We start from the raw sequence: 21,435 nt of genomic DNA, 5'->3' as shown, positions 1-21,435 counted from the left end.
TATTTGGAACTACAAAACAAATAAACCTTGGCCATAAAACTTTGGTCCTAATTGATTTTTCTGTATACTAATAGCATTTTGTACATGTAAATCGCTTAAAGATGCAATGTAATAAGCCCTACATAAATGTTACTATAATCATTATCAATACTTACACATAACTTTTGCAGAAGAAACAAAAATCCTACAACTTTGTGCATGGTTTTGCACAAAATATTGGACAGTTTGGAGATACTTATTCTCACATTCAAATCTTACACAAACGTACTAGTGACTGTTCATTTTTATCATCAATTGAATATCTGAAAAATCTTATAACATTTTATGCACTCTCTCGGTTATCTAATTCCCCCAATATAATATAAGTCAATGTAATTAGAAAGTTGTAAATAGAAATTGCATGCTGAAAATACTTCCCCATTCCATACAAGGAAGCAAATTATTCAAACCAATACTTTTATTTGAGACATATATTTAAAAAATCCCTGTCTATGAGTAATCAATTCTAAATCTCTAATCTTTATCATTTTGTTAATTTCTTTAGTTAGGCCTATTTTCAAAAGTGTTTATTATCGATTCAATCTCCCATGTGTAATGTCGTCATTAAATTTGTGCTGACATTGAAACTGTTGAATTCTCCCCATACTCTCAGACATGGTAAATATGTTTAATAAAAGTTGTCAGCACTAAATAGATTGTCAGCTCTGGCAATTTTAGTGAAATCCTCAGTTTTGATTGACTGATATGCACTGGTTACTATGGTAACTAACTATCATAGAATGACAACTTTTCAGTGCTGACAAGCTTCAAGAAACGATCCACTATTCAAACTAAATTAACATAAATTAACTTGTAAAAACTGTGCAAATGTTAGATAAATTGAAAATAACATCATTTTCCATAAGTAGAAAATTAGGAAGTCAAAAAGGCAAAATATAAAATAATGGATCGTTAAGTAGCATAAATTTAGAAAATGCTAGACTCAAATAATAATAAAGAGATGAAGATGTAGCCAGATACAGGACTCGGATAACATACTTCACTAAGATAGACGGGTAGCCATATATACAGATAACTTGATAAAACAAAAAATTTGTTTCATAAGACAATGAATACAGAACCATTTCACAAAAAGGCTTATTTGTAAATATGAAGAAAAAAAGAATACTATAAAGTTGAGCAGTATCATTCTTGAATATTGTGGAGCATAGTTTCTTCTGAGTTTTAATCTTTTCATTCATCTACCTTTTCATTTAACAGTGAGATTCAAGGCATAGAGCAAATAATTCCTTCAGGAATATCAAATCTACATATATCTATATAGAACATTAATCACTTGAAATACAGTTCTATCTAATATAATTTATTATACAACAATAAGTTTCATTCATATTAAAAAATTGTTTTAATCTATAGATTCAAAGTGATAGGCACTTATCTCTAGAAATAAGAATATACGTAATTTGATTTGCCTTTATTTCAAACAGTTAGATGATCTATTTAAAGCTCACATCAAGAATCTTAGATGTACATCTCACCTAAATAGAATCAAATTGCATTATCCTTGTGGAACTCATATATGTAAGATAAATTCAAATAAACTCATTATAAGCCTTGATCAGGTTTGTAACGAAAGAATACAGCATCAGACATACATCTGAACAAACACCGTCACTAGAATTATACAAATAAAACTGTATCACATTTTATTCTGCGGTTGCTGAGTAGTTATATTACTGAATTGATAGTACTGAAATGTACTATACAGGGTGATCACATGACAATACATAGTGTGATCACATGACATTATACAGTGTGATCACATGACATTATAATGTTGATTTTCAGCTCTTGCATGGTGTCATCCTAAGTGACGTTGTGTGCATAGGTTTAGTATATGCATTTGAAGTTTACTGTTATTTCAAAAGGGACTAAACTTCTAGTGCTTAAATGAATATCAAAATTCTATTACCTCACATTTTGATGAATTTGCTGCTCATCGATATTATCAGGGTAAAATGAAAAAAATTTGCCTACCATAATATGATTTGCTATATATTGTTTCATTTTTGGTAAAACTTCATGATTGTTCATATGAACTTGAAAGTATCTGTTGTAATTTTCAATTATCATATAAGAATAGTATGCTAAACAAGCACTTTACACTGCACATGATTGACACCATAGTTTGAACTGATCACCCACTCATAGCATCCTATCTAAACACAACACCTTCATGGCACTTTAATAATTAACACCGCAATTTGCATTGATCATCCACACATAGTAGTCTATTTAAACACTAACACTTGATCTGGAAAGTGTCACCTCTTTGTGTGTTCCTTCATGTATTTCTCTCTAAATGGGCTCTTGAAATCAACATGTGATGCATTGGTCAGGTCCCACGCTGGATACTTAAAATTTAAATTGAACATGGACGCAAAGCGGCGATAGAGGGCTTTCTCCGTCAGATAACGATGTCCTTGTTTCATTTTGTTCTCATGCATGTTGAGAAACTCACATTCGTTCCATGGCAGGTTTTCATAGTAATGGTAAGGTGCTTCTATTTCTTTATGTAACCTAGATAAAAAAAAGGATATTTAAAAAGGCAAACACATTTAATTTCACTTATAGAATATCCATTCCTGATATGAATGCTAGAATTGAAACATTTTCACCAAGAGAAGAATATGGCTTTATATATCATCAAATCTGAATGAGTTTTGTAATCTACAATCATACATCTGATTTTAAATCCCACCCACCCCCCCCCCCCCCCTTTATAAAATTGCACATACATACCCCCTGGATTTGTTTTATTTTTTTTGTCAGTATGACTTAGAGATAATATAAAATACTATACTAATGAGTATTTCTTTGTAAAAAGGTTTTAATGTCAGTAACCATAGATTTTAAAGAAACTGTGAATTGGCACAAATTAAGGGAGATAAATACAAATTTCATTTATCTCATTTTAAACAAAGTATGAGTTGCCAAAGACAAACAAAATCAATATGAGCAGTTAATCATGTACACATTACGAATTGAGAAAAAAAGGCCTTCAGCTTTATTTAAGCTCTAAATTATTTCCAAACTGTGCCTTCAACTAATACTTCAACAGGAAGATATTGAAAATACTTTCCCACTTCTTTATTTGACTATCAGGTCACTTCGCCAGACAAATTAACCTCTCTTTTATAGCTAATTGAAAGAGTAGTATAAATAAAAAAATAATATTCTATAGATATCTTACTTGCAGTAGTTTTCATCCACCATTCCATATACTGTAATATTATCACAGGTTTGTAGAGCAAAGAGCATGGTGAATAAACCAGTAGAAAGCCAGGTATGTGACTTCTCCCTGTCAAAATGGATGAAAAATACTTATCAACTTCGGTAACAAGTTGAGTTAAATTAAATTATTGGTAATAAAGATATATATTTCAATCTCGTCATAAGAACACAAATTTTATTTAAAGATCTTGAAGGCTTACATAATATCATTACGAATATTTTTTTTAAACAGGAAACAGTTCATGGGCGATTCTAGTATTGGCCATTTCGATTTCACTCAAATATATTTTAGGTATCATGCAGTTAGTTACAATAAAATATGAATGGTTAACTGTAGGTATAACAATCCAAACACTAACCTCATTTAATTTCTGATTTCAAACAAGTGAATTTACACTTTGAAAAGATATGTGAGTAACCACATTAGGCCCATGTCAGTTATACCTGGAAAACCAGAATCCAACCTTTGTAATTGAGTTCTGACATTTGATTCATTCTGCTGTGCCAAAGAAACATGGGCCAGAAGAAGAATAGACAACTGACAAGTTTGATGAAATGGTATCAAGGGTCCTAAATGACAAAGCTTAGTTAGAAATCATCATAGAATATTTTGTTAACGATTTCATTGACTACAATGTAAATCAATCATCAAAATTAAGCATACAATTAGGTTATGTGTTATGGGACCCAGGTGTGACTTACCTTGATATACCTGTCTCTGATTCAAAGATTGCGTTGGCTATCTCTTCACCTCCATCCTTGAGAGAAAACCATTTAGTTTGTAAGTACTGCCTGAAGAACATCTTAAGTTTAGACATGGCCCATCTACCATGGCTAGGATTCTCAGCACCCCATACTACCACCTGTTACAAGGATAATAATAACCCAAATATGGTATGTATAACATAGAAAACCATCCATAACGTAGTATATAATATTATACAGATATTGCCTACCTAGAGTTTGAATATAACATTTCCTCTCCCCGACGGAGTTATATTTTTCCCAAGGGATTATATTTTGCCCGAAGCGCGCAGCGCTGAGGGAAAATATTATCCCGAGGGAAAAATATAGCTTCGGAGGGGAGTAGAAATGTTATTTATTAAAACGATGGACCAGGCAATATCTGTTATATTATATAGTATATGTGGATTCGTCATCAGAAATTGCATTCATCATCTGGCTCAAACCCGAAATTCTTGCTACAGCTCTGATCCATCTACGTCATAATAGATTTTTTTTAATACATCAAGCGCGTTCTTCATGCAATCGACGCGCTAACATTAGTGCGTACATGTTTACACTTGTTACGCAACTTGTATGCAGCGAGTGACGTCACCTTAGTGGATATAACGCCGCAATTGAAAATACAACGCAGTATATTCCCCGAGGTGACGTCAAAACCTAGAATATAACAAATGCGATCCTCGCAGCTATGGTCACGTGATGGCGTATTGACCTATCACTGATTCGAATCTACATGACCTATGTAATATAATGAGATGTCCCCTAATATTCTCTTGCAAATTGAAACAGATGTGCTTTAATTTTTGATTAAATAAATTCACATACCTACATGTAGCCTTAAAGACATGATCTATTGTGCCTGCACTATCTCTTCCCTCTTTCTCTCTCCACCTTCTTACCCAACCCCCCCCACCCCTCCTCTTTTGTTGTATTTTTATTTTAAAAAAATAAGTGCGTCTCTCCTTAAGTAAATCTTTTTTTTTCATTTCAATTTTCTCTTAATCTATCTTTCTCACCCTTCCATCTTCACTTCTTTCACTCTCTTTCTTACTTTCTTTTTATTCACATTACCACTGCAGATCTATCCAAAGGTTTTATCCTGAAATACAAGTATTTTCTCACCTCCTTTGTAAATCCTTTGCCAGTTAACATGCTCTTCTTCAAATTGGCAACAGATCGGAAGCACACAATCCGTGAGGTTGTCTTCTTTCCCACATATTCCTCATATCCAACAACAGGGGCATTGTTCATACGAATGACACATTCCGCAGAGTCGATCTCTTCGCCAGCTTGGTGAAAGAGCAGACGTCCAGAGCTGGTGACTACTGAACAGGTCTTGCAATGATTATAATACTTTTTCTACAGATGGAAACAAAAAATGCAGTATCAAACATGAGTTGGCTTTTTCTCACTAACTAAATATCTTTTAAAATAATCAGCAACAGGTACAATTACAATGCTAATGGTCTGAGTTTAATATCTTTATAAAGCCCTACAATATTAAATAGGTTATAACCCCCATCTAGGGTCTTTAAGGTACTAAAATAGGATGAATTACCCATGGGTACATCTATTATCTCTCTTTCACTTTGCACAAAATAATACACATTTATCTTATATAGCTGTAATTAAATTGGCATATTAAGAATTAAATGAAACATGTATTGGATTCGACTCAGTATGTCAGGATGTGAAATCCCCAGGAGGGGTTTGAAGCAGCATGGAATTCGATCCTTTTAATAGGTGATTATTTTTCATGAGAAATCAACCAGATGTTCCTCACATTGCATTTTTTTTAAACAGAAACTTCCTGAACATTGATTTGACTGTGGTTATGATAGAATTTGAAAAAGTAAAATGTTGGAATGTTCATCAGAACTCATTTTCTTTTTTTTTATCAAGGTAAGCACAACCACTCAACAGCACTGCCTATTTTACAGTTAAAGGCATGGTCACACCGGCCGAGCATTATTGGAGCGGTCGTGGAGCGGAGAAAAAAAATCATCACCGCTCGCTACCATTTACCATTTTCGATTTGATAGTTGTTTTTTTGTTTTCGATTTTTTCCTCAATTTTGAAAGCGAAATTCGACCCTCTTTCCCTACCGCTCCAACAACACTCGACCGGTGTGACCAGGCCTAAACATCAATGGGATAGAGCCTTCATGGGGACAGATTTGTTTTAAAGCATTTTATATTGTCATCAGATGCGAATGATATTTGACATACAAGTATACCTGACACATTTTATGGAATTACATATTAATGCTGATCATTTTCATCATTATATCAAAACTTTTCAATTCCTAGGTCCTGTAACACAAAGGTTAGCGATTAATCGTATGTTTGATTTTCACGTTTAATTGCACATTGTATTCTATGCAATCAACTTAATTGATCAATGATATCTAAGCTTTGTGTTACAGCCCGTTTTATCAATATTACCTTAAGATCTTTAATATCTCTGTAGCCATCAGTGAGATCAGTTAATCTTCTCCTTAATACCTCAATATGTTCTCCTTTCTCTTCTTTTGGTTTATAAAGTTCAATATCTTCTTTTGTTTTTCTCTTATAGAAGGTCTTGGAACTGAAGGGATCCTTATCTCGCTCATATCTAAATTTGAAAATAAAAGAATTGAAAGTCACTTGGGTACATGTGTAAATGTGTCTCACAAAATGTAAAAGGACTCCCAGGCATACATGCATGTAGTGATGCATTATATTTGTCTGATTGTTTGATTTTTCAAATGAAAAATCACAAAGATTTATCAAATTTGCACAGACTACTTCATGCTATAACATTCAACTTTAAATCTTAATTTACATTTTCTATTCTTTTAACCCATGGAGGGAGTGAAGTAAACAGCTACATATTTTTAACAAAAGTACAAAAAGAAATTTCAAAACTGGCAACTGAAGGGTAAACGACCACATCCCATGATGTAAATAAACTTTATTCTATAATAATAATAACCTAAGTCATGGGAAAAAAATATTTCTTTTTATCAAAAATGTTTAATCAGCCAGGAGAAAGAACATGTTTGCATTAATAATGTAATATCAGAATGGTAAATATACTGAGAGGTAATGACATCAATAAAATAAGATTAAAAAGTTAAAATTTAATCCATCTATGCCTTGTTTACCTCTCAATTATTAACATTTGCCATTTGTGCAGACACGTTCCTTCTCCTGATTAATAAAATGCTCATTCAGATGTAGTCTTGAAAATAATGAAAGGCTTGTGCCATAAGTATCTTCTGACGAAGTGCGCTTCATAAAACATCATATTATTATTATTGTTATTTTCAACATCAGCATCATCATCATTACTATTATTTTCATTATCATTATTATAATTATCATCATTTACAATGTCTGAAGCATGCAAATTCGCAAGACTTTATGATGTATAAGTTATTAAGTTTACTTTCATTATCTATTTAAACAGTTCTGTTCAGTCCAATTTAAACAACCTGTTGTTACACAACAGAAATCTCCTTTATATCAATCACATGAAAGTGGATCACAAATTTCTTGTTATCACAGAAGATATATTTTATACTTCAAAACATTAAAAGAAAAGAAAATAGTTTACTAACTGGCGTCCTGACGAAGTACTAAAGCAGATAAAGACAATCATAAAGATGATAGCCAACATCCCATAGAGAAGAATCACAGCAAAGATATTAGGGCAACCACACTGAACCAATAGAAAATAACAAAAGAGGCCCATCTTACAAAGAGCTGCAATTGATCCAATCAATCGCAACTATGGAAAGCCAGCAATGTCAACATCTAAATTACATGCTTGTTCAAAATATTTTCTAGAAACAAGTCTTATATTCATACACTCACTGTTTTCTTGACAATTCAGTATGCTTCTCTTTGTTTTCAAAAGACAATGAGCAAATTTCCAAAAGGAAAAGTTATGACACTGATGGATTTCCATAGACTTGAGATTGATCGGATCAATCGTAACTCTTTGTAAAACGGGGCCTAGAATATACATTAGATGAGAAGAATAAGAAAACAGAGGATCATTTCATAAAAGTTGTTAGTACTGACAAGTTGTCATTAACCGACAGTTACCATAGTAACATATAGTTGTGCTTCTCAGTCAATCATAACCTAAGAAAATTGTCAAATCAGACAATTTGTCAGAAAAAAAATAATGTTGATGAAATGCTCCCCTGGAATGTGATTCTTAAGTTAAAAAAATAAAATAAAAGAAGACAGCATACTACAAGATGGTAATATACATGTAATACATGTACATACACACAATACCCACAGGACAGTTGAGACCATACACTTTACATGTACTTAGAACTGATCATGGAGACCATAATGGTCACTGGAATATAGTTAACATTTAAAAAGGTTTGAAAATAACGCGAAGGAGAGCCATACTAAAACTTTTCATTGAGCACTCTTCAGAGTATGACGTACAAATGAATGGAAGTGAACACAACAAAAGAATATAACAAAAGGCATGTAATCAGACTGGCGCAAAATAGTGAGTGCTGATTGGCTATTTAAGGCCTAATAGTAAATTAGTCTCACCCCGTCTGATGGGAAAAACAATCAGAATAGAGCAAGTTTGCGCACAAACTCCTTTTTGGTGGCACAGTGTAGGGTCTGTAAATCTAATGTATGATGCTTCTAGCATCCGCCAAAAGGTTTGCATGTCTTTACCAGCATTTATTTGTTTGTTTGTTTTTCAGGGCCACTGTAAAATAATCAAGCTGGTTCCCTGGTATGATGATTCACTGATATCCTCAAAGTCATTAAAACCTACCAAAACAATCCTATCAAAGTCTTTATTCCTTGATGCAATAAAATAAGATAGACAATCCCCAATACACAGTAGTACCAGTGGTCAAAACAACATTTCCAATGATTATTATGCACGCAAGAAGACCACTAGTGCCCCAGGCGCATTGTCTTAATAAGTATGATTAGCAGGACTGCTGTGCAGGGGCCCGTTGCAGAAAGTTTTGCAATCAATCGCAACTCTAAAAATCATGCGCAACTCTAAAAATCATGATTTTCAACCAATCAACAGCGCGCATTTGGGATTTGCGATTGATTTTTTTACTTGCGTTTAAACGCAACTCTTTCTGCAACGGACCCCTGATCTCCCTCACTTGGGTTAAAGGGTGTGAATACACAGCTTACAATGTAGGGACAGTGATATTCCATTTTACCGATAAAAAGAAAACGGAAAATCCATTTGGTTCTTATACTTTTCATGTAAAAATTCATGTAATTAAACCTTTGCAAAATGAAATTTAGGTCATTTTCAGTGACACAACGGAATTTCCATTTTTAGATCAAGTTGAAATGGAATTACAGATTTTCAGAAACAGATAATCACTGACCCATATTCTGAAGTCAGGTTTAACGTAGACCATGGTCTAACTCTGTGCTAAAATTATTGGAAGCCAAAAGTGTCATTTTTTAAAATAAATTGTTTGTTTCTTATATTTACTATGCTCTTTCCTGATTCATCGATGGTGAAGACAATCATCTATTTATACTACCTAGACAATTATGAATGATTTGAGAGCCAAATGAGCTGAAATATGATATCTCTACCGTTAGTGATTTATGTAGCAATTGGCTATCCATACTTTAAACCACAACTTTAAACCTGAGTTTAAGTTAAACCCGACTTCAGAATACGGACCACTGTCTCTAATGAATATACTGAAGGCCTTCAAAAGCAAGTTTTATATGTGCTAGTCTTTTCTGAAGACCCACCTGTTAATCAAAGATTCAATTAGGGTCTGTGCCTGCAGACTTAAGTAGGAGACTGCAGCTACATGTACATAAAGCCTTCTTGCTCTAAACCTTAAAAGCATCACCAGTTCTCTGTTATAATATATTGCACAAGGAAAGATGTGTATGCATCATTGTTTAATCCCTATTACAAGCTATTCACACCTATACAAGTTAATTTGTCTCAAATAAAGTAAGTTCACTAATATCCTGCTAACCCCAGACAGGACGTACTTGGTTAATGAAGGTAATGAGTCTGCATATATACACTGCACATGATAGCCCACCTGCCTATGTTAATCTCCCATTGCATCTGTGTCTCATTCAAATCAATTCAAATTTTCTTTGATTGATTTCGTAAAATAACACACACACACAAATAGAGCAGGAACCATGTTAGGTTCATTCAAATTCAATTCGATTTCAAATTAAAATTCAATTTATTCTTTATAATAATAAAAACATCATCAAATTGTACATTTGTATTAAAAAATATCATTACAATTTATGACCTCTCTTCCCTTTTTTGCAGTTCTAATACTACTAGGATGTTTGTCCACCCAAAATTGGACTGAAGGTTAAAAAGGAATTTCTCTAACATGCCACAAAAGTTTCATTTTGATATTGTTTTTTCTATACTGTGTGTCAAAAATCTCATTCAAATAAGAAGAACACTCTTTAACAAATATCATTCCTTGTTACATTGAACGAACATTGATGCTCTGTGTATGTACAGTGTATACCATTCGTTAAGAGACATTCGTTGACAGAAGTTTTACGTGGAAAACTACATTTTTAGGCCTGTATGAAATGACTTAAGTCAAAATAATGTTCATAAGTTTGACTAAAATTTTAATTTTTGCACTGCACATTTGCAGATGCAAACTTTGTGGCTGTTGTATGTATTCTTTGATTTATGAAATTGCACTGATCCCAAATGTGCAGAACTGCAGACAAACTAGACATCCTGTATACAATTCAAACAAAATAAATACTCCATCTTCCAATATTATTATAACTATACATGAGCCTGTCACAACATCAATATTCAACAAAACTGATGTATGAGTTATAATCCATTACCACACCTGTTACTAGAACCAATCACCCAAAGTTAGAGTGTCAACTGAGTACATGTAAATAGTTGTCATTAGTGCAATACATGTATTTAGTGAAATAAATCCAAGGGAAAAGTATTGCAAAATAAAAATAATTAGCCAATGGGGGTTGTTTCATAAAGCATCTTGTCAGTGATATAAATTTGCTCTGAGCCAATCAGATGCAAGGATTTCAGTAGCTTATAACAAATGATAGGTAAAAATCACAGACAATAATCTTCATGAAATACTCCCAAGATGTTCAGTGTTCAACAGAAATCTGTTAGTGTAGATGAAAGCACATAAAAGAAAAAAAAATCAAATTTGATATTTAGTGGTAATCTTTAGGGTGTGTCATTATATTAATTGTATGTTTGTGTCAATGGAAGTGAATAAAGATGTAAATTTAGTTTGTATCTTACTAGAATAATATTCAAAAGTTAACAAAAGATGTTATCAGCCGAACACTATTAACAAGTTAGAAATTAGTGTTAAGATGAACATCCCTATACATAGGCCTGTAAGTTTCATGTAAGATTATATACCCAGTTTTTTTGTGTGTCCACACATTTGATTTTAAACAGCCATTTGGAAAAGGTAACAAACATAGTTTTATCAATATTTAGTAAAAAGTGTTAGGAAATGTTATAAAGAACAAAATTGAAGAAGATTACCACTATTCAATTTATAGTTTTTATGTAATCTCAAGACAAAAAGAAGGCTTTAAAACTATAAAAGTGTCCGAACATCAACCCCCATCGTATCATTAAATTTGGTTCGCAACTTTGAAATTCAAATCATTTATCTTGCAAAGGAACCATTTGGGGGTATCAAGGTAAAGTATCAAATTTTGCAATTTCATCTTGAATAAGAACTGACTTTCCATTTATTTTCAAAGAAATATATATTCAGCCTTTCATTGGGTAAATTACTGATTGGTCTATGCCTGCTTTGCCTACTTTCCATTTGGTCTCATCACACTTGGTCTAATCCTAGTTTGTCTACTAACCAGTTTGTCTACTAACCAGTTTGTCTACTAACCAGTTGGTGGAATTATCATCTAGCCCATTACCCTTATTTCCAGTATAAAGGCTATACCAATAGACCAGTTCGTAGTTACTTCATGGGCAATTTTGGTCAAATGACCTTTCATTTCTTTCATCATGATAGGCAGATTTCAAAGCAAGATATTACGTAAGCTTGCCTTACATAGCAGGATGAAGAAATTGAATAGACCAGGTGACTAGAATAGCACACCAATGAACACTTAATGAAGGTATTTGTTGCATTCCTACTTTGAATGCATATCTTAGCATGTTGCACAATGTACTTGACAAACTGAAATACCTGTCGTTCGTGGAAGCATTGTTGTTTTTTGTGGATGTAAATGAAAACGACAATTCAAAAGAATAATCAAGACATCAAAGTTGGTGCTTATCTCATTAGATTTTAAAGCACCATGTCACTTTAGTACAAATGACCTTCTTCTGATCATGCGTAGAATCTTTTGATCATGCGCAGAAAGGAACTACGAACTGGCTTATTATATTTAAACAATTCTAAAGTCCATTTAGATGTGCTTAGGGCGTGTCATGGTCTAGTGGTTCTGACTCTTGCCTTTCAAACAGAGGGTCGTGGGTTCGAATCCTAGCCATGGCCTGTTTTTCTTCAGCACGAAATTTATCCTCACTGTGCTGCAATTGACTCAGGTGAGGTAAATAAGTACTGGAAGGAAGTGATTCCTCAAAGAACTGTGCACAGCAGCCAGGGTAATATAGGAGCGCACTGAGCACCTACAATGTAGCAAGGTGGATACGTGTGCTATACAAATCCATTATTATTATTCATTTAGTGTTCAACACCATATTCAATTAGATGAATAGTCTGTGATAACAAATTTTAAAAATCACTTATAAATAGATGAAATTGAAAGTAGACTCCACTGGCATGAGACTAAATTAGGAATCAGAATTAGGCAAAAACGGGATATAAGACAAAGTGTAGAGTAGATCAAATGATAATTAGACCGAATTAATAGACCAAATGGGTTTAGCCCATGTGGGATTTGATCTAAGTAATAATCCAACTGCTTGTATACCAAGTTAATATAACCCTTTCCGTGCTAATCAACCAAAACCAGAATCAGGAGTGGGAGAAAAATAATGATTAGTTAGAGAGAAGAATTAAAGAAGAAAGAAAGCAATGAAGCTGAATGCATAACCCTTGTTGAGCTTACTTACCACATCATTTTCAATACTACATGGATTTGAAAGGCAAATGAAACATCATTTAATAGTTAGGCATTACATATCATAAGTTAACAATCATTGCAGAAAATAAATTAAAGGACAAGTCCACCCCAACAAAAACTTGATTTGAGTAAAAAGAGAAAAATTCAACAGGCATAACACTGAAAATTTCATCAAAATCGGATGTAAAATAAGAAAGTTATGGCATTTTAAAGTTTCGTTTATTTTCAACAAAATAGTTATATGAACAAGCCAGTTACATCCAAATGAGGGAACTGATGACATCACTCACTCACTATTTCTTTTGTATTTTATTATATGAAATATGAAATATTTTTATTTTCTCGTCATTGTCATGTGAAATGAAGTTTCATTCCTCCCTGAACACATGGAATTAAATTATTTTAACATTTTGTGTTTCAGGCAAGGAGGTCCTAATCGTCAAATTCGTAAAAATTGAAATATTGTATAATTCAAACAATAAAAAACAAAAGAAATAGTGAGTGAGTGACATCATCGACTCTCTCATTTGGATGTAACTGGCTCGTTCATATAACTATTTTGTTGAAAATAAGCAAAACTTTGAAATGTCATAACTTTCTTATTTTACATCCGATTTTGATGAAATTTTCAGCATTGTGCTTGTCTGATTTTTCTCTATTGATTCAAATCAACATTTTTGAGGTGGACTTGACCTTTAAACATTTCTCTAATGATGCAAAGTTGAAAACATGCAAAAATCAATTATCTTTTATATACAAGTCTTTCATTCACTTTTCTAAGAAACGAAACCCTAAAATGTTTGAATCATTTCATAATCAAGAGAGAATACTCATTTTCTATATACTTCAATCATATCTTCCATTCATCATACAGAAAATGTTCAAATTATGACCTACATGTAAGTGTTCAAGTCCATTAATTGCATATTTCATTTAACTCTTCTTTCATACTTGTATCCTGAAATTCCATTCCTTTCATGTTTATTACTCTCAGTACAACATAAACTTGTTAGAAAATCCTGGTGAAGAAAGAATAAGAAAATACTGAGCATGAACTTACACAGCATAGAGACTTGGAGTGAGGTTCAGCATACTTTCTGTAGCCTGCAGGTATCCCATTCTGAAATTCAAAGAAAAAATAATTTATAAACATGAAATTCATTCAACAAAGAAGCAAATAGGTCTACTCAGTAATCAGTATTCATATTGTAAAGACAGTTCATGCTTGCTATAAAAACAAGTGTCGCTCAGGCGAACACATTAATTTGCCCGCCTGTAACGCGAAAAATGGAGTTATTGGTCAAGCAAGAAAAGTGAAAGGTGGCCACTTCACCTTTGACCTTCTGACCTCAAAATCAATAGAATTCCTGGGATACATGCTAGTATCATACACACCAAATTATTTGAGCCTAGGTCACATGTACTGTACTGTAAGTTAAATTAAAGTTATTGCCTTAACAAGGACTTCAGAAGGGTAAGATGGAAACATGTCACTGTGATCTTGACCTTTGACCTCAAAATCAATAGGCTTCCTGAGATCCATGCTAGTATCATACACACTATTATATGAGCCTTGGTTAAAATATAATTATTACATTTACAGGGACTGCAGAAGGGTAAGATGAAAACATGTCACTGCGACCTTGACCTTTGACCTCAAAATTGATAGGCTTCCTGGGTTCCTGGGATCCATGCTAGTATCATACACATCAAATTATATGAGCCTAGGTTAAGTTAAACTGAAGTTATCGCATTTACATGTACAAGGACTACAGAAGGGTAAAGATGAAAACATGTCCCTGTGACCTTGACCTTTGACCTCAAAATCGATAGGCTTCCTGGGATCCATGCTAGTATCATACACACCAAATTATGAGTCTAGGTTAAGTCAAACTGAAGTTATCATGATTACAAGTACTCAATACTGCACTCATTTACAATTTTTGCAATATTCCCTAACTCAAGGAATATTCTGGCATTCTGGCATTCTAAGCAATCTTCAAATCTCATTTCTAAATTCTAATACATGCATGATAACATCTTCATGCATACATGTAGCAGTGGTTTCCTAATCCTTAAAACTTAAATGCAGCTATAAAGAATGGTTTCATCATATCAAACTCCATTTGGAATTAAGATCTCATAATCCCATAGTCATTCTTTAAGTTGCTCTTAACTTACGAACAGCTTTATGAAACAGCCACCAGTACATCATGAATAATACAGAAAACAGATACTATTTTACTACCATAAAAAGCAAGAACTTCTTACCATGGGTCTATGGGTAGATCTGTATGGCATTATATCCTCCTTCTCGTCACAGTAACATATAAAATAAACAAGGTGGGATCATGAAGTACTGAGGCATATAGGAGGTATGTGGTTAAAATATCCTTTGTGATGTCACAATGGTTTGCTGATCCATCTTGAATCCAGCTCAGATGGCATTGAACATTGCTCTCTCTCTCTACAGCAGCTTTCCTGCGTTTGAGAACAAATTAATGAAATTCGTAATCCACATAGAACGTGTGTTTACTCACATCTACTTTATAGGCGGATCATGCCAAAATATGACTGCGAATATCGTCTTATCTTTGAGAGCATTAAAGAAATGAATGTTTGCCGATTCAAAGTCCAATTTTTAATGCAGTGTACACTAGACCATCTTAAATGGTTTCTCCAGGCTGAAAAAATATTTAAACAGAAAAATAAAGCACTTCAAAAGTTCAAATTTCATTAAAATCATTAAAATCAGAAAAAATGACATTTTAGAGTTATGGCTCATTTCAGTGAAACAGTATCATCATGCAATGAGCGAGCTGATGATTTTTATCCCTAACTTATTTTTTTTATTATATTAATATAAAATTGTATTCATTCACATATTTCCCTCCAAATGTAAAAACAGAATTGACTACTGATTTAGAGATAAATACCAGTTGTGGTAACGATCTCAAAATGAGTTCGAACAGAATCCAATGATATTACCACCTAAGTGTTCATAACTTCATATGTGCCAAACAGCTCTGGAAAAAAAAATGTGTAATTGCTGAGAAATTAGCAAAGTAAGCATGGAATTTCATTAAATGTCGAGTATTTTTCAAAGCAATATTAATACAATATCCCACATATGCTTTTCTGTGTTAGTGATCATCAGAATTATTGATTTTGAGCTAAGATTCCATGATTTTACAAAGATAAGTTTACATTCATGTGCCAGATGTAGATGTATAACATTTGGACAATCTTGATTTAAAAGACTTTCTCATGAAACACTTGTTTGCTGCAAATACTCTCTTTTACCTTTAATCTGAAAAATTATAATTACTGAAACGAACTTTGTTACACACACATAAGGGAAAGTGGGTACATGACATCATCAACCCACCTATTACATATTCATGTGTCATGACAGTACATATTTAAATATTTAAAAAGATGACAAACTATATGATTCAATTAATTTATTTTACTTTTGCTCATTGTATTTTCATCTTTTTCATTTTTTTCAGCTTGAAATAATCCCTTTAAAAACACACCTATCATTCATACTCAGCACAACCCCTGACTATAAAATTTTTGCTTCAAATTATGTCTATATTTTGGTTTTTATAGGTGCTCTGAAGTTTGAACTTTCAAATGCCATTAAAACAATTTAGTTTCATTCATGCTTGAGCGAACACATGTTCTTGTATGGGATTAAAAAGGAGACTTGCGCCAGAATGGCAAAAAATGGTAAATATGATGATCAGACTTTTTGCTAATCAGCAGACTTCCTCTTAACCTTTCCATTATCTTTGCCACAATTTTCAAATTATGCAGTCAAAATTCATTTTCCAATCTATTTGTTTGCTTGAATTGTTCTGTTGTTGTTAGATCTCTTTTAGCTTTGAATATTCCTTCTTCAAGCAAAAACATTTTTTTAACCAAAGTATAGGAGAGCTTGTATTTTTTTTTCAATTCCTTTCATTGTGTGCTACAATGTACAAAGGTTATGGTGCCTATTGAACAGTGTCATACAGATGGGCGGGGTTCGGAGAAGCCCCCCCCCCCCCCTTCAATTAAAAAAAATCATGAAGAAAAAAAAGAGAAAGGGAAATAAAAAGAAAGATTGAAAGTAAAATTTGATATTATTTTCTGAGTTTTATGCCAAAATCTATTAAAAAATTTGATATCGTGATAAAAAAGTGGGAATTTTTTAGTGCTTGCTTCACTTGCTCACAACTTTTATTACATTTTCCCGATATGCCATATTTACATGTAGCTCCTTCAAAATTGACTCAATACACCATTGCCATTGAAAGACATGAATCCGTTCCTGTTTGTCCTGTCAAGCATAAAATTAAAGGTCAAGTCCACCCTCAGAGATTTGAATAAATAGAGAAAAATGAAACTAGTAAAACGCTGAAAATTTCATAAAAATCGGATGTAAAATAAGAAAGTTATAGAATTTTAAAATTTAGCTTATTTTTTACAAAGCAGTGATATGCACAACACTGGGTGAGTCAGTCGATGATATCCATCACTCACTATTTCTTTTGTTTTTTATTGGTTGAATCATACAATTTTTCATTTTTTACAGATTTGACAATAAGGACCAACTTGACTGAAGTTACTGAACCATATAGTATAAATCAATGCTATCTACACAGACCTACATGTTCAGGGAGGAATTAATCATTGTTTCACTTGACAATGAGGAGAAAATTAGAATATTTCATATTTCATATTTATAAAATTAAAAAAGAAATAGTGAGTGGATGATGTCATCAGTCTCCTCATTTGCATACTGACCAGGATGTGAATAGAGCTGTTTTGTGAAATTAAGTGAAACTTTAAAATGTCATAACTTTTTTATTTTACATCCGATTTTGATGAAATTTTCAGTGTTATGCTTTTGGGATTTTTCTCTTTTTTATTAAAATCAACTTTTTGTCAACTTAGGTGGACTTGTCCTTTAAACTTGGTCAAGCCATCAATAACCCGTTGAAAAAAGGATTCATGTCTTTTAAAGGTACCACAACATAATTTGTTTTACATAATAAAAGGATTTAAATAATTACATACATGGTACAAGTTTTCCCAATTAATAATTCAAATCTTCTTGCTTGGGTTGAAAAAGTCTTTTCCTCCCTATGAGAGAAAATTCAAAATAAAAGAGATTTAATTGAAAAAAGAACAAAATAATTCAAGTAAATAAATAAAACAATTTGTAAATAAAATTTGACAACTCGAAAATATGGCACAGATAATGAAAAAGTTAAGAGAAAGTCAGCTGATTAGCAAGAAATCTGATCATTTAGTACTCATATTCTGCCTTTCTGGCGCAAGCCTCTTTTTGAACCCCCAACAAAAACGTCCCGTGTTCGCTCAAGCCTGAAAACTACTTTGAAACAAATTTTGTATAGACTTTTCAAAACTGTCCCATTTTTTTTTACACGCACTGTATAGCATTTTGCCGTCAATCTGATATAAATATTTCACTTTTTGAACTTGAGCTTTTTTTAAAATTTCCCCAAAATTTTGGTCCCCGAAGTTAGGTCACACTTTAACCTTTTTCAGAACGGTTTTCCTGCGCAGCGCGCAATCGCCGATCGGAATAGAATTTTGAGATCGCGATACCGGCGAAACCCCTTGACCTACTTTACATTTTTGTCCATGATTTTATAGTTTACAATCATCTTGCCATCAATGAGGTCACTATTTCTTGAATTGGATTTGTATAAATTATGAATATTTTGTGAACAAATTTAAGCCTGATAAATATTTTTGAAAAGTCCGCGAAGTATGGACACCCCATCATATCTCAGCATTGTTGTTGTTCGTTGTGAGTCGTTTCCACACCCAAATGATCTCCTCGTATACATGTACTCTCAGTAGTCAGTGTGTCTGTCACAAGGTTGATGAGCTGCTAGGTACTATTTCAGCAGAACAACCAACATAACAGAGACCAAAGCTTTTGGTCTAAGGTCAGGAGGGCCCTGCATCGTATACATCCAGATCCAGTGTTGGAATTTTAAATGCTGGCATAATTACAATAACAATCATCATATTTCAGGCTTTCTTTTTAAATTCTTTTTATTTTATTTTTTATATATTTTTTTGTTCTGAAAAAAATGAAGTGCCAGGCCATTGCTATGGATAGGGGTCTATACCATCATCACCACATTGCATTGTGATCTTTTTCATATACCGGTACATGACACTTATCACGGAAACATGATATCCCCCGTTCAGTTATGTGCATAAGAAATTTCACACGCTAGTCTGTAGTCAGTCTCAGTGATCCTCACTCGACTCACGCCTCTCTCTCGTATACGGTCTACAAATTGATTTCTCAATCAAGTCGAATTAACTAAAACTCACCAACACGTCGTCGTTGCTGCACACTATTCCCTCTCACTTCCCTGATTATATCAAGGCCATATCAATATGAATCCTGTGCCTTTTCGTAAAATTGACTGAACAAATACAACATCTTCAATTAAATTTCCGTGGCTTGACTTGTTTACCCCGCTTGTTTACCAGAAAAATTCATGGTGTCTTCAACTAGAAAAACTAGCAAATTAGGCGCATGACAATCCCATGAGAAGGTGCCGAGTGGGCGGATCCATATAGGGATACCCCCCCCCCCCCGGCGATCAAAAAAAGTGGGGGAGAGGAAGCGAAAAGAAAGAAAAAACTATGGATGAGAGGGTTAGAGAATAAATAAGAGGAGGAAATCGAAAGAAATAAGTGGTCTGGAATATAAAGGTCACTATAGCTATATAGGGCTATTATTTAAAATCAAAATTTTGCTCGCAATTCACGTTTGTGTTGCCTGTTAAGTCAAGGGGACATTGACAAGGGATTTTCAAATCAATATAAAAATAATTAAAATTCTGATCACAATTCAAGTTTTTGTTATGTTGTCTAGCGAGATGGGGCCTATGCATAATTTGTGATTACAGTGATGAATGAATAAGGGGGGGGGGAAGCTCCCCCTACACGCACATGCATTATTTCAAAATCAGTGATCTATGTGTCATCTCTATTTATTCACACATAAAGTCCTTGAAATGATTATGTAACACATTCAATCTCAGAAGGCTTTCCAGTGTCAATCTTTTTCTTTTCAGCTGGACAAAATTTGAATATAATTTCATATAAAGATGACATAAAAAAGAATAACTGGTGTTATGACATCATCAACCTATTTATTGCATATTCATGAAGACATGCATAGAACTGTTCAAGATAATAAGAGTTAAGAATGTCATTACATTGTTATTTCTTGTCCAATTTTGATGAAATCAAGTTTCTGTGGAGTTTTCTCAGACTTTATCTGCTTAAATTATATTATTTGCAAGCTGGAGTACCCCTTTCAAGTTATACACATCATATTCATGATTAGAAAGAGTGATAAGAATGTCCCTTTCTGGGCTAAATTGTGCTCACATCAATCATTTACTTAGATACCAATCGTGTTCATGATTTAAAAAATTGCTAATCCTGACTTTAGGTATAAATTCCCCCTAAAAAGAAAAGGAAAACATAAATATCAGATTGTCTTGATGACTTTACCTCGTTGCCAATCAAACATATTTCAGTGCAAATCATAAACACATACATAAAAAAGTTTTTGTTGATTTATCATAAACCACTAGATCCAAATTGACAGATTTTATGATACATGCAATTGATAGCACTGCTAAGAGGAGACACCACAAAAGTAAAGTTTAAAGGGCTAGTCCAAGCATTATCATTTGAATAAATCACAATGAAGGAAATAATGAATTGTACTGATGAAGTTGTAATCTTATTTATGAATTGTATATAGACACAAATCAACTCCCCCTAAAAATAAAGTCAACAACAAAAGCACACACACAAACACCCACTCTCTTCTCCACTGAAACACTTATCTCTTTCTCCTCTCTCTCTCTGCGTACAGACTCAAATTTCCACACAATATTTCTTCTCCCCTCTGTCTCTCTCATCCACTTTCCCATTCCTCTCGACCATTTATTCCATCATGTGCAAAAGCAACAACATCATTAATGCATTTTTGTAAAATAATACATAAAACAAAAAAAGTGAAAAATATAACATATTGCAACTTTGTCTCTCATTGGTATTTGGTCTTTTACTGACTTCAAATTGCAATGAAAATCAATCACAAAATCAGATTCGTGGAAGTTTGAACAAAGTTAAAGGAATTGATGAGAAAGGTTTTAATCCTTTAAATGTGTAAGAAGTATGCATATGAGGATACAACAGTTCC

The 21,435-nt window shown here is 33.2% G+C and overlaps 1 protein-coding gene across 2 annotated transcripts; it reads right to left on the bottom strand.

Moving 5' to 3' along the window:
- Positions 1-289: 289 nt before the first annotated feature.
- On the bottom strand, positions 290-19,740 carry LOC121409000 (alpha-N-acetyl-neuraminyl-2,3-beta-galactosyl-1,3-N-acetyl-galactosaminide alpha-2,6-sialyltransferase-like). 2 transcript variants are annotated; one of them, XM_041600778.1, is made up of 10 exons: positions 19,539-19,740; positions 15,444-15,653; positions 14,233-14,292; positions 13,162-13,177; positions 7,643-7,743; positions 6,486-6,654; positions 5,164-5,400; positions 3,997-4,157; positions 3,254-3,361; positions 290-2,580 (listed from the first exon to the last, which is right to left on the bottom strand). In XM_041600778.1, the coding sequence occupies exons 3-10, from the start codon at positions 14,289-14,291 to the stop codon at positions 2,325-2,327; spliced, it is 1,107 nt and encodes a 368-aa protein (XP_041456712.1). In that variant the 5' UTR covers position 14,292; positions 15,444-15,653; positions 19,539-19,740; the 3' UTR covers positions 290-2,324. The 2 variants fall into 2 exon arrangements, with proteins under 2 accessions (XP_041456712.1, XP_041456705.1); XM_041600771.1 differs by lacking the exon at positions 13,162-13,177 and having other exon boundaries at positions 19,539-19,739.
- Between the last annotated feature and the right edge of the window lie 1,695 nt (positions 19,741-21,435).

Source organism: Lytechinus variegatus, chromosome 1 (assembly GCF_018143015.1).
Source record: "Lytechinus variegatus isolate NC3 chromosome 1, Lvar_3.0, whole genome shotgun sequence".
NCBI lineage: Eukaryota > Metazoa > Echinodermata > Echinoidea > Temnopleuroida > Toxopneustidae > Lytechinus > Lytechinus variegatus.
Note: the sequence above shows the minus strand (reverse complement) of the source record. Positions and strands in the feature narration are given on the sequence as shown.